A 15,077-nucleotide genomic window follows, 5' to 3' on the forward strand; every position below is an offset into this window, starting at 1 on the left:
CTAACCCAATTCACTGAATAATTACCAAGGGTATTACCTCTCTCTAATGAAAATGCGGTAGAAATATGTGGGAGGGCTGCCCCCTTTCTCCTTTTCTTTTAGATTCAGTCATTGTCAGATGAGCAAATCAACATATTCATGGTATCAGGATGGGCCAAACAGAGCACAAAATTATGCTGTTTGTGGTGATGCTCTTGTATTTGTATCTAAGCACGGGGATACTATTCTTGACCTTTTAGCCACTATTAATAAGTTTGGACTCATCTCAGGATATATAATTCATTGGGGGTAAATCAGAAATCTTAGGCATTAAAAAAAATATGCACAGGAAAGCTTCTTCTCAAATTGGAACCTTCAGTGGCAATCCTCTTGTATGAAATATTTAGGAACACTGATTCCCAAAAATTTTCAGAACATGCCTAAGATAAATACAGAACCACTTATTTCTCAAGTGGGTAACAATTTGGGGAGACAGAGTTTAACCCTCAGTTTGTGGGGTAAAATTAATATACTAAAATTAATGTCCTTCTCAGAATTTTGTATGTCCTGGCAGGTCTGCCTATTTCTGTTCCTCAAATATGTTTTTAGAAATTCAGTCATTTTAAAATATTCCTTTGGGGTGCTGGCAAGAAACCTAGACTGGCTCTGAGCAAATTACAGATCCCCTGTATCTCTGGGGTGGATTTGGAAAATTATCATATCTCCTTTTTGTTAAACCAGGCATCTTTCTGGCTATTCCACATGACCACAGAGACCCCCACCTTAGGTTCAGATTGAACAAGAATTGGTATACCCACTCCCACTTTCAGGCATTGTAGGATCAAATTATTGTAGATTTGGTGGCTCCAAAGCTCCTACATAACAGCTGTGAGGCAAGCTTGGTCAAACTTGGTTAACTTCGTCATCCATTCTTCCATGTAGAGGCAGTCCTATGGAGCAATTGTATCCTTAAATTTGGTGGCAAAACCTGGATGTGGAGGGATTGGATGGACAGAGGAATTATGACTGTCGAAGCGAATTGACAATGATAAATTTAAACCATTTGTACATCTTCAGCAACAATTTGGTTTGCCCTGCATGGAAATATCTCATATTAAAGTGTTTCCTTATGAACGTATTTGGATCGGATTCTTTGGGAGCTCCAGAGCTTTTATTATTTTGGAGGCAATTTCCTGGATTTACTTGGCCAGCAGTATCCTTTTACAATTTTCTGGCTCAAAAAACTCTGCCAAAGATTGATAATTTCAGAGTTGCTTGAAATAGAGATTTGGATACATAACTATCTCTGACCCGATGGAATATAATGTATGTAATGTTAAACAACTATAGTCCTGAGACTACGGCTTATTCACCAAAATACACTTCAAGTATACTGGTCCCCACATAGGCTAATGGTAATGGTCTTCATAAATGCTGACTGCTATTGGAAATGTATCACCAAGGGAGTTACATTAGCTCATGTTTGGGTAGTGCTTATGTATCAAGAATTTCTGGTATGAGGGGAGTCAAAGGACCAATTTGATATTGAATGCTAAGTTGGAGCCCACCCCCCAGCCCCTGCTTAAGTTTCATTTTTGGATATATTCCTGATACCTGGAGACTACCTCGTAACAAGGCAGTGTGGCTCGTATGAGCAGCTTTGGTCGCTAAAAAATTAAACCTGCAAAAATGGAAAAGTCAGTCCTCACCAAATATTGATGTCTGGGTCAGTGATATAAGGCTGACCTCACAGCTAACGAATGACTGGCATGTCGCAGAAAGGGAATGCCCAAAAAATGCAAAGCAGTTTGTGCTGACTTCTTAGATGTCTATGATTAATGGAGACCCGAAGATATATATGTCACTTCCACTCCACTCCTTTTATCTTCACTGTTTGTTTACGTAGTGTATTATGATGTATCTGGTATTTTGGTATATTTGTTGTATTTAGGAAAAATTAAATAATAAATACAAAAAAAATTGGAGAAGGTTCAGAGATGTCATGAGAATGATTAAAGAATTGAAAACATGCCTTAGAAATTGACTGAAAGAGCTCAATGTATTTAGCTTGATAAACAGAAGGTTAAGGGGTGATTTGATTAGTCTGTACTTACATGGGGAACAAATATTTTATATTTGGCTCTTCAGTCTAGCGTAGAAAAGTAAAACACGATCCAATGCCTGTTGGTTGAAACTACAAAAATTCAGACTGGAAATAAAGACACAAATTTTTAAGAGGGAGGGTAATTAACTATAGGAACAATTTACCAAGGGCAATGATGAATTCTCCATCACTGACTTGTTTAATCAAGGGTAGATGTTTATCAAAAAGAATCACTTTAGGAAGTATTTTGGGGGAACGTCTATGACCTACATTATACAGAAAGTCCAACTAGATTACCACAATGGTTCTTTCTGGCCTTGGAATCTACTAAGTGCTTTACACAGGTTGTACTGTATTGTGAGTGAAATACAATTATATATCTATTTGGATCTGACTGTGAGTAAACTGATTTACTTTCCATGTACAAAGTAAAATCTCTAATATAGAGTGAAACTGCAAGTCCCTGTGTGTCACTTTTAAAATGTTTTTTTAGGTACCTAGCACACTTCTGTGCACTTGAAAAATAATAAACTGTTTCTTCTTCGTGTGATTGCTCATATCGATTCTGATTAGGTGTGTGCGCGCCATGTGCACAGTCATCAATGTTCTGTAGCAGCTCCCGTCAGGTTGGCTGTGGAGCCCCCTGGAGTGGCACCTTCACGGCACTGGATGTATGCCCCTGCTGACACTTCACCTCCTCAGTTCCTTCTTACCGCCAGTGACTGTCCTTGGAACTGTGGTCGTTGCCTAGCAAATGCTTCCTTTAGCATTCTTTCTAGTTGTATTTGTAGTTTAAGTCTTAGTTAGTTAGTTTAGTGTATATTGTGTATATAGCTGATAAGGTTTAGGGAGCGGGGTTTTTCCCCAATCTCCTTACCTTCCCCTTGGGTTCCAGGGCATGCCTCTGAGCAACAGGTTTAAACCCTGCGGAACCTACAGCTGGCCTATGCCAACTGGCGACCCCCCACAACATGTGTCTGAAGTGTCTGGGGGAAGTGCACCAAGCAGAGAGGTGCAAGATCTGCAGAGCTTTCCAACTTAGGACCAGAAAGGAGACAGATTGTCTGAAACCACTCCTGATTGGAATCCTGTCTTTGTCCTCTGCCTGCCACGGACAGTCAGGATCCAGCACTGAGCGCATCCGTATGGAGTGTCCCGGCCTCGGTATGTGACACGATGCCAAGGAAGGACTCTGACCTAAGAGACCCTCTGCATCAGTGCTCCCTAGCACCGCAAATTGCAGAGGCAGCCTGCACCGCTCTCATTCACCAGTGCCACACAAGCGGCACAGGAAGACTGAAAGGGATTATTCCCCGGTCTTGAAGACAGCTGAGCCAAAAGGTGCAACAGCAGTGCGTCCTATGAAGGAGCACTCAGTGCCCAGAAAGCAAGAGTCGGTGCCATTGACTTCAGTTCCCATGAAGGGACTGTCGAGTCTGCCGCTCAGTGACTCCCCTGGGCAGGTGTGCCAGGTGGAGGAGTTAGCTACACTCCACCCTGAATACTTCTGATGCTGCCAGAGATCTAATTGTGATGACGGCTCCTCAGCTCCCAGTGGTCAGAGGCTACAGGCTCAGCAGGTGCTTATAGCTGTGGTGGTTTGGGAATGAGAGCCAATTACAGGACTGATAATCTCGCTCTGGAGCAGGTTGAAAAGCAGGAACTCAAAAATTGAGGAGCACCCCAAGGAGGCCACTGGGCAAAAGGATATGGCATTGGTGGGAATCCCTACTGTGGGAATGATGCTGATGTCCATAGCAATGATGATCTAAGGAAAATCTCTGGATCCTGTGGTTCAAGAACAGACTCCATTGTTGGCACTACAAACTGCCTCTTCATCCTCTCCAGATGACTCTGCCATGCCAGGCTCCTTCTCTCCCTCAGTGCCTGAGGACTTTAAGGCATATCAGGACCTCCTGAGGCATGTGGCTGTTACTTAGACATCCAGACTGAATTTCTGCAGGAGAATATGGATAAACTGCTTGATATTCTCTGACCACCAGATCCAGGGAGAGTAGCCTTCCCAATAAATGAGTTTCTCTTGGAGCCTGGAAAGGCCTGACCCCCTGGAATACTCACACTTCATTACCTCCCATGGCTAAGTGTGTGGGGAAGTGGTACTTTGTCTCCATCCAGGGTTTTGAGAGTTTCTACTCCCACCTGGACACTAACTGTCTTGGGGTAACTGCAGCAAGTGACAATGCATGACAGAGAATTTAAAAACCTATGCCTAACGACAGAGAGCCCAAAAAGAGGACTTGATGGTGAGGAATATTTATACCTTCTCTTCCCTGCAGATTTACATTGCAAACCAACAGGCATTGCTCTATAAATACAACTTTAATTGGGCAGCCATGGCTAAGTTTGCAGACAAATTTCCAGAAGCCTTCAGGGAAGAATTTAAGGTGTTCATTGCAGAAGGCTGTTTGGTAACCAAAACTACATTACAGTCGGCTCTGGCTGTGGTGGTTGCTTTGGCCAGAATTATGGCATCAGCGGTGACTCTGAGGGCCTTACTGCTGCAGAATTCAGGCATTACACCCTGAATGTGTGCAGCAGACTATTGAGGACTTACCTTATGGTTGGGTATTGTTTTTGGAAAAGACAAAGGAAACCTTGGATATTTTTTTTTTTTTTTTAATAATTCCCAAGCTATTTTGTGTTCCTTGGGAGTTTATACTCTGGCTTTAGAGACACTGCTATAGCAGTCAGCTGTAACAATGGCAATGCCACTCGCAGCATTTCTTCAGGCAGCCTCTTGTAAGGCAGCGGCACTACCCCAGAAAGGGGCATAGATCCCCGAGACGAAGGACCTCTGGTTCCAGATTTTAGCCAGCCAGCTCCTCCTCCATCAGCATCCAGCAAGTATCCATCTTGACTTGTGTGTCCAGGGTAGTGAACTGGTGGTGACCTCTCCATCCCTGTTTGGCTACAGGTTGGCTCATTTTTACAGTGTTTAGGACTCAATTACTATGGACAGCTGGATCCTAAGCACCGTCAGATTGAGTTATGTCATACAGTTCTCTCCATCCCTCCTCCCCACTCCTGTACCCTGTCCCTCTTCAGGGACACCTCTAACTAGACGCTGCTCCTCTAGCAAGTTCAGTCTCTAATGGCTCTGGGGGCTGTAGAGGAAGTTTTCCTGCAGCATTGGGGACAGGGATTCTATTCCCAGTATTTCTTGGTTCCCAAATCGAAGGGCGGGCACAACCTCAACAAATACACCAGATTCAGGGGATTCCAGATGGTCACCCTATGAACTGACCTCCCCTCATGAAATCACATAAGAATGGCCATACTGGGTCAGACCAATGGTCCATCTAGTCCAGTATTCAGGCTTCCAACAATGGCCAGCGCCAGATGTCAGAGGTTTGCAGACCGGTTTGCTGCCCTGGATCTTCAGGGCACTTATTTCTACATCGCAATTCTCCCAAGCCACAGACGTTTTCTCCAGTTTGTTGTGACGGACTGGCACTATCAATACACCATGCTTCCTCTTAGTCTGTCTTCTGCTCCCTGAGTTTTTAACATATGCATGATTGTAGTGACAGCATACCTCAGGAAGAGGGGAATTCATATCTTCTCATGAGTGGTTACTGAGGGGAAGTCCAGAGAAGCAGACTTCTTTCATGTTCAGTTCACACTATGCTTTTGACTTGTCTACGTCTTATCCTAAACAGTGGTCCCAGCTCAAAGAACTGAGTTCATTGGGGCCCTAATAGACTGTACAAGTTTGAGAATGTTTCTGCTGACTGACCAATTGCACGCAATTTGCCACCTATGTTTGGAACTACAGTCTCAGCCCTCAACCACAGCCTGAGTATGCCTGAGGTTGATAGGCCATATGGCTGCATGCACAAAGGTACTCTAGTTTGCCAGGTTGTGCCTTTGTCCTCTTCCCAAGTGGCTGAAGTTGGTCTCAGATCGTTATCCCTTGGACAGACTGGTCCTCTTTCCTCTGCCAGTCCAGGACTACTTACGGTGGTGGATGGTTTCAGGGCAATGTGTGCCAGGGTGTTCGCTTTGCTTAGTCCCCACCAACCAGGACTATTGTCACCAATGCCTCCTTAATAGGTTACAGAGCACACCTGGGCTCACTAAAAGTTCAAGACCTGTGGTTGGAACTGGAAGTTTTTTTGCATATCAGTATCCTGGAGTTCCATGCCATCTACAATGCCAGTAAGGCCTTTCCATATCTTATCAGGGACTCAGCAGTGCACATCCTTAATGAAAATACCACTGATGTATTATGGGAACAGATAGGGCGCATACTCCAATATTCAGTGTCGTGAGGTAATCCGACTTTGGAAGGTTTGCATTGGGGAAAGTGTTACCCCTCTGGCCAATCTCCTACAAGGGATCCAGAATCATCTGGTGGATCACCTCAGCAGAAATTTCTCCCCAAATCATGAATGGTCTCTAAAGCCCGGTATCATTTGGTCCGTCTTTGTGGTGTGGAGCATTTTAATGATAGACCTGTTTGCCACAGGAGACAGAAGAAGTGCTGTCTGTTTTGCTCTCGAAGGTGTCTCAATCTGGGCTCCCTGACAATGCTTCTCACCGGAGCTGCGAATCAGCACTCTTGCATGCCTTTGTTCCAATTGCAATCATCTGACATGTCATTCTCAAGCTGAAATGGGATTGTGCCACACTCATTCTCTTTGCTCCAATGTGGCCAAGACCGCGTTGGTCCTTTGACGTTCTTGCATTGTTGATTTGTCTTCCCATATCTCTCCTTCTTCATCCCAAGCTCATGACTCTGCATCATGGTCAGATTTTGCATCCAGTGCTCAGCTCCCCTGCATCTCATAGAGTGGATGCTGCATGGTTGGAGGACGAGGAGGAAGAACAATGTTTGGAGGTGGTCCGGCAAATCTTTCTTAATAGTAGAAAGCCCTCCTCTAGAGCAGCCTATTTGACCAAATGGAAGTGTTTCTTAATGTGGTCTTTAGGCCAAAGAATTCAACCAGCGATCACTTGTATCCAGGATGTCATGGGTTGTCTGTTACACCTACAGTCTTCTGGTCCTGCACTCAGTTGAGAGTGCACCTGGTGGTAATTTTGGCATTCCATCCGTCCGTCCATCCGTGTTTCCGAGCTCTGTGGTAGTGAGGCTCTGGAAAGGAGTCACTCTTCTCTACCACTGGTGGAAGAACTGGTTCCCTTGTGGGTTCTTAATATGGTCTGAGCAGTTCTTATCAGACATCCATTTTAGCTTCTGGCAACTTTTCTCCCTTCTGTGTCAGAAAATTGCTCTCCTTGTGGCAATAACATGCAAGGAGTGTGTGTGTAAGTTGCAGGCTTTGATGGCAAAGCCTCCTTACACACACTCTTCCAAAGACAAAGTAACCGTGCAGTCTCACCCTAAGTTTTTATCTAAAGTGGCATCTCAGTTTCATTTGAACCAAGTTATGTATCTGTTGGTGTTTGTTCTTAAGCCACATTCAACCCCAGATGAGTAGCATCCTCACATGTTGGATGTCAAGCAATGTTTGGCTTTTTACCTAGGTGGGGCTCAATCTTCCTGTTCTTCATCTCATCTGTTTCAGATGCAGAAAAAATGAAAGGGCAAGCAGCCTCTTCAGACAATCTCGAGGTGGATAACTTCCAATATCATGACCGCATACAAAGTAGCATCCAGACTGCACCTAATCAGTGGGTGCAAGCTCATTCTGCGAGGGCCCTGGCAGTGTTGATCACATTTCTAAAAGATGTTCCTATATTGGACATTTGCAGGGCTGCCACTTGGTCCTAGGTACATTTGTTTTCAACCACTATGCCATTACTACTGCATCCAGATCAGATGCAAACTTTGGGAAGGCAATCCTGCAGTCCTTGTTTAAATACACTCTCTGAATTCCACCTCCTGAGAGTACAGCTTGAGTCACCTACATGGAATACAGGGCTGAATCTACTCAAATTAAAAACAGTTACTTACCCTTATTCCATCTATTGGTCTTCAAGATGCAATGCAGATATGTATTCCACAACCCACCCTCCATCCCCTTTGCCTCAGAGTCTGTAGCTCTTGACGTTTAATGCAAAGAAAGTGAGGGGGATCAGGGCGGTGTTGCCCTTATATAGCCAGGGAGGGGTTAGGGCCACAGGGCATGAATGCTGCCCCTATGAGTACTGCTAGACAAAGTTCTCTGGCTTTGGTGCGCTGGGTGCACACACACCTATGTGGAATATATGTCTGCATCACCTCTTGAACAACAGTTACTATACAGGTAAATACGTTTTCCCCTTAAAACGTGTAATAAATATGTTGAGCCAGATACTAGCTTGAGTTGATCCTCTAAGAATTCACAAAACACTCTTCAGGAGAAGAAGGATAGGGCAGAAACTATTCACCCTGAATTTCCCTTTTAAACTAGTATACAGTGTGTCTTCACGTGCCCTCTATAGCCACAGCTATTGAAAAACATTCCAGAGCAAAGCTCAAGCATAAGGAGTATAACCATATTTTTAAGACTAGAAAAGCTCAGCCCTGTATATGTCCCTGCCAGTGCAGATTAGTTCCATTTGGAATTCTCTGCAGAGGGTTCTTTGTTTATAGCACAGGACATTACCTTAAAATAATGCTGGATTTCTTTGGGCTATGTTAATGTATGCGTGTTTGTTTATAAACACAATTAAGCCTAAAGCCAGATTTTGGCCTGATGCTGAAGAGTTAATGTACATTAAATCTGAGATTTATGAATTTGTCAAATGTACACATTAATATCTATCCTTGCAGTGAATATATGCTGAAGATAAAGGAAATAGAAATAGGGTACTAATGCCTTTTATATATGCTGGGTTTTTTATATGAAAACATGACTCTCATAGTTTAAACCACTTCAGCACAATTTTATTTACAAATTGATTTTTTTTTTTCTTTTTTAGAGGTGTGCTCCTGCATCAATTCGCCTTGTGGACAATGCACAATTTCAGTTTGGTAAGTTCACAAATATTGTGTCCAAAATTAGTATTTATATTCTATTTTTAGAGTGCCTTGTCTGAAGTGACATATCCAGGCTTAAAATCCAGACTGCTTGTCTGTGTCTTATTTCTAGTTTGAATCGTTTTGCCTTTTAGGAAATGTGACTATTATAGTAGGCTACTCTTCCTACTCCTTGCTATCAAATAATGGAGTTTATCCTTTGTCTTAAGCAGTAGAAGTTTATGCTTTGGTGCTAAAAGTCTAGGTTCAAATCTTTTTGATGGACTTCTTCTGGGAGTCCTTATAGAAATGCATCGGTGTGTGTTCTGAAAATAATTCCTACAAAATTTCACATAGCTACTGTAGCTAGTGGACAACTTTAGAGTACAGTGCTTGTAACAGTAACAGTTCATAAAGCTTATTGACTAATGAAATGAACAAGTTGCATATTCTATGCAGTATATCAACATGTGCTTTTATTTTATGGTGACTGATACCCTTTGGAAGTAAAGGGGCAATGTGTATGAAAATGAGATTGATGATAATGTCTAGAGCTGACTATAGTGCAGGGAAGCCGCATGGTCCATGAACTTCTGCCAGTGCATCTCAGTCCTGATTGTGTAATGCACTCAGGGCAGGTCTACACTACAGGGTTAAGTTGACCTAAGTTATGCAACTCCTGCTACGTGAATAACGTAGCTGGAGTCGACTTAGCTTAGGTCGACTTTTTGCGGTGTCTACGAGTTTCTCCCACCGACTTACCTTAAGCTTTTTGTTCCGGTGGAGTACTAGAGTTGACAGGAGAACGATCTGCGGTTTCTTTAGCGGGTCTTCAATAGACGCGCTAAATCGACCCCAATGGTGGATCGATCGCCTCAGCGTTGATTCACAGTAAGTGTAGACGTTCCCTCAGTATTAAAGCGATACTTAATGGTATTTTGTGGGTGTCTGATAGGTAAAACATGCTATTGGGATTATATATTCAAATGATTTGGGGTCCAGTTCTTCCCTCTGGTATGCATTGTGTAATGGGAGTTGCGTGTGTGAATCTTAGGGTAAAACTTTTGGCTTTATTTTAACACATTTTGATTTTAAAAAAATCTTCAAAACTGATGTGGAATCCCCTTTTGAATGTATCATAGAATCATAAGACTCGCAGGGACCTCGAGAGGTCATCTAGTCCAGTCCCCTGCATTCATGGCAGGACTAAGTATTATCTAGAGTAGACCATCCCTGTCAGGTATTTATCTAACCTGCTCTGAAAAATCTCCAGTGATGGAGATTCCACAGCCTCCCTAGGCAATTCATTCTGGTGCTTAACCACCCTGATAGTTTTTCCTAATGTCCAACCTAAACCTCCCTTGCTGCAATTTAAGCCCATTGCTTCTTGTCCTATCCTCGGAGGTTGAGGTTAACAACAATTCTCCCTCCTTCTTGTAACAACTGTGGCAAAATACCTTGTTCGCCTCAGTAGGCTCAGTCCTTTTTAGCCTTGGAGACTCAGGTTTGGGGCAAGACGAATCCTTATAGGTGGCACAGGGTCCTGCTACTCCTCTCCTCAGTCAGTCCCTTGTGCTTGTTTTCCTTCCCTTCTGGGGAGCGAGTGCAGCTTCGCTACTGGGAAGGCTTGGTGTCTTGCTGCAAACCGCCTACTGGCAGCTTCCCTGCTCCTCTCGCTCCCTCACTCTCTCCCTCCTTCCACTCAGGGGAGGATTTAAAAAGTTCCCACGCAGTTGGAGTCAGCTGAACCTAATTGGTTCCCTAGCAACCCCTTTTCCAGCTGAACCTTATTGCCCAGTGGTTATCACTCCTCAATGGATAGGGAGGGGCCTTTTAATCCCCTGGGACTAATTACTACCCCCCCTCCCCCGTAGCTGTTAGTCCTGGGTTTACCACACAACCTTTTATATACTTGAAAACTTATCACGTCCCCTCTGTCTTCTCTTTTCCAGACTAAACAAACCCAATTTTTTCAATCTTCCATCATAGGTCATGTTTTCTACACCTCTAATCATTTTTGTTGCTCTTCTCTGGACTTTCTCCAGTTTGTCTACATCTTTCCTGAAGTGTGGTGCTCAGAAGCTACATAAGCTAACAATGTTATTCTCCACAGGCAAGAAACATTAAAGTGTTAGTATAGGATTGGTCCTGCTGCCCCGTACTATTAATGTAAATTTAAATTTGGGGTGTAATTAAATGATAGCCAGCATTAGTTTAAGAATAAGGAAAAGATCATCATTACTGTTGCTTGGTCCACAAAGCTGTCAACAGCACTTTCCTAGTAAGTTATGCGCTAAGGAATATAGTCGTAATTCAGTGTATAGGGACATGTGCACATAACTACAGTCAGTTTTAATCGTATATAAATCTATGGGTGTCATAAATATAAAGGGAAGGGTAAACACCTTTAAAATCCCTCCTGGCCAGAGGAAAAAGCCTTTCACCTGTAAAGGGTTAAGAAGCTAGGATAAACTTGATGGTACCTGACCAAAATGACCAATGAGGAGACTAGATACTTTCAAAGCTGGAGGGGGGAAAAACAAAGGTTCTCTCGATCTGTGTGATGCTTTTGCCGGGAACAGAAAAGGAATGGAGTCTTAGAACTTAGTAAGTAATCTAGCTAGATATGCGTTTGATTCTGTTTTGTTTAAAAGGTTGATAAAATAAGTTGTGCTGAATGGAATGTATATTCCTGTTTTTGTGTCTTTTTGTAACTTAAGGTTTTGCCTAAAGGGATTCTCTGTTTTGAATCTGATTACCCTGTAAGGTATTTACCATCCTGATTTTACAGAGGTGATTTTTTTACTTTTTCTTCAATTAAAATTCTTCTTTTAAGAACCTGATTGCTTTTTCATTGTTCTTAAGATCCAAGGGTTTGGGTCTGTGTTCACCTATGCAAATTGGTGAGGATTTTTATCAAGCCTTCCCCAGGAAAGGGGGTGTAGGGTTTGGGAGGATTTTGGGGGGAAAGACATTTCCAAGCAGGCTCTTTCCCTGTTCTATATTTGTTAGACGCTTGGTGGTGGCAGCAATAAAGTCCCAGGGCAAAAGGTAAAATAGTTTGTACCTTGGGGAAGTTTTAACTTAAGCTGGTAAAAATAAGCTTAGGGGGTTTTTCATGCAGGTCCCCACATCTGTACCCTAGAGTTCAGAGTGAGGAAGGAACCTTGACATGGTGTCAGAGCGGTGGGATTAACTTGAAATCATTTTGAGATTTTTTTTTTGAACCAGAAGCACAGATGTTTTTAAAAGGAAATATTTTTTTTCCTTTGGGCTCTGGAAAGCAGGTTTTAAGCTGAAAGCAGTTAGAGGTTTTTTTGTCTCTGCTTGGGGGCCAGAGCAGAGACAAAAGGTAATTGTCTTTTGTGAGCTGGAGCTTTCTCTATCTAAAGGCAGGGTGGTTAACCTCCTGCAGGGAAATTCACAAGTCTTCACAGACCTGAAGTTGTTTTTTACCTAAGAGCAACTAGAGGGGTTTTCTGTCTATTTGCCTGGAGACAAAGGTGTTAGGTTTTTTTTTTTTTTTTTTTTAAAGGATTTTTCTGTAGGCTGACAATCACTATCAGAGAACATATATATCCGGTACAGCACAACCTATTTTTGTTTTGAGAAGCCAAGTTTTTTTGTTTGTTTGTTTTTAGTTCTAACTCTCGGGTGTAAAGTTAGTTAAAAACAGAGAGGCAAACATGACAGAGCCCAAGGCAGAAACAGCCAAAGAGGCTGCCCACAGGAGAGAACTGGAGGCAGTGAGAGAGACAGAAAAACAACAAGAGGCTGCTCACAGGAGAGCTATGGAGGAAAAAGAAAAAGAGAGGAAGAGAAGGCAGTGGAGATGGAGAAGGCAAAGGCTGAGCGGAATCTACTGGATAACCCTAACCATCCTTCCCCAACAGTCCACAAATGGGAGCAACTGTGTCCACAGTATGATAAATCCAGTGATATTGCTGAATATTTTCTCACCTTTGAGAGACTGTGCACTCTCCATAAAATTCCTGAAGCTCACAAGATGACCACATTGGTTGCAAAATTGACTGGAAGAGCTCTGGACATATTCAATAAGATGCCTATTGATGAGTCTTCTGACTATAATCAGTTCAAGGATTTGGTTTTAAAGCAATTTCAAATTACATCTGAAACGTACAGAGTAAAATTTCAAACCCTTAAGAGAGGCCCTGGACTAAGTAATGTGGCTTATCTAAACCAGATGAAGGATCTTTTAGATAAATGGGTCCAAGGAAGGGGTGTCACTAGTTTTGACGGAAAGTGTGATTTGATAGCTCAGGAGCAATTCCTGAATATGTCCATGGAGAAAATAAAACAGTGTTTATGGGATAAGGAAATGGACTCAGCAGAAAGTCTTGCTGCTTATGCTGATCGATACGAGCAGTCCCAGACGGCCAGAGAAGCGGGGCAAGCCGGAACAAAATGGGTGGAGGGAGGAGAGAGGAACAACCCTGGTCGCAGTTGGAGCGGATACCAGAAGGGACACCCTCAGACCACCCCCTACTACCGGGGGCAGCCCAAGGCCCCAACTACACACCAAGGAATGCTCCAGACACCTTATCGTCCTGCCACACTGTTCTCCAGCAACCCACCTCGCCCCAGTGACCCATCAGCTGGACGATGTTTTAAATGTAATGAGCCGGGGCATGTGAAGGCCAACTGCCCCAAGAACCCCAACAGATTACAGTTCATTGCACCAGAATCATACCAGAGGTCTTCAGGCCCAGATACCTCCCAGACACCCTCAGAGTGGAGGGAAACTGTGAGTGTGGGCGGGCAGAAGGTCACCGCGTGGAGGGACACCGGAGCACAGGTGTCGGCTATCCATGCTTCCTTAGTGGACCCCAATTTAATCGACCCAGAGATGCAAGTGACAATTCAGCCCTTCAAGTCCAACTCTTTCAATTTGCCTACAGCCAAGTTGCCTGTCCAGTACAAGGGTTGGTCAGGAACGTGGACTTTTGCAGTCTATGATGATTATCCCATCCCCATGCTGTTGGAGGAAGACTTGGCCAATCATGTGAAGCTAGCCAAGAGGGTGGGAATGGTCACCCTCAGCCTGGTTAAACAAGCCGTCCCACCTAGCTCTGTTCTGGAAACTTCTGCCAGGAACTGGTCAGAGGTGATGGACCCGGACCCCATGCCAACATCTACAACAGCAGTAGTGGATCCAGTCCCAGAGACCCAGACAGAGCCAGTCCCAGAACCAGAACCGGCAGCAGCCGATAACCCTACACGAGAGGCTCAGCCAGAGCCTGAACCCCAACATAGTGCACCAGCGGAGAGTGGTTCACAGTAAATGGAAACAGCCCCATCCCCTACATCACTTCCAGAGGGACCAAGCCTAGGTCCACAATCCAATGAGGAACTGATGTCTCCAACATCAAGGGAACAGTTCCAGACCAAACAGGAAGCAGATGAAAGCCTCCAGAGAGCTTGGACGGCGGCACGGAACAACCCACCGCCTCTCAGCTCTTCTAATCGATCCAGGTTTGTTGTAGAAAGAGGACTTTTATACAAGGAAACTCTTTCTGGTGGAGACCAGGAAGACTGGCATCCTCAGAGACAGTTGGTAGTTTCAACTAAGTACCCAGGTAAAGCTCTTGAGCTTGGCCCATGATCATCCTAGTAGCCATGCTGGGGTGCACAGGACCAAAGACCGTTTGGGGAGGTCATTCCACTGGGAGGGAATGGGCAAGGATGTTTCTACTTATGTCCGGTCTTGTGAGGTATGCCAAAGAGTGGGAAAACCCCAAGACCAGGTCAAAGCCTCCCTCCAGCCACTCCCCATCATTGAAGTTCCATTTCAGCGAGTAGCTGTGGATATTCTGGGTCCTTTTCCGAAAAAGACACCCAGAGGAAAGCAGTACATACTGACTTTTATGTATTTTGCCACCCGATGGCCAGAAGCAGTAGCTCTAAGCAACACCCTGGCTAAAAGTGTGTGCCAGGCACTAGCAGACATTTTTGCCAGGGTAGGTTGGCCCTCCGATATCCTCACAGATGCAGGAACTAATTTCCTGGCAGGAACTATGGAAAGCCTTTGGGAAGCTCATGGGGTGAATC

The 15,077-nt window shown here is 44.0% G+C and overlaps 1 protein-coding gene across 1 annotated transcript in view; it reads left to right on the forward strand.

Moving 5' to 3' along the window:
• The window catches only part of AGPS (alkylglycerone phosphate synthase), a 132,356-nt gene that overhangs the window by 59,393 nt on the left and 57,886 nt on the right, over window positions 1-15,077 (forward strand). Inside the window, exon 12 of the mRNA XM_084643588.1 lies at window positions 8,972-9,023. Within this exon, the coding sequence (XP_084499714.1) occupies window positions 8,972-9,023 (52 nt within the window). The remainder of the gene's footprint in view (window positions 1-8,971; window positions 9,024-15,077) is intronic.

The sequence above is a fragment of the Lepidochelys olivacea genome (assembly GCF_965140295.1).
Source record: "Lepidochelys olivacea isolate rLepOli2 genome assembly, chromosome: 11".
NCBI lineage: Eukaryota > Metazoa > Chordata > Testudines > Cheloniidae > Lepidochelys > Lepidochelys olivacea.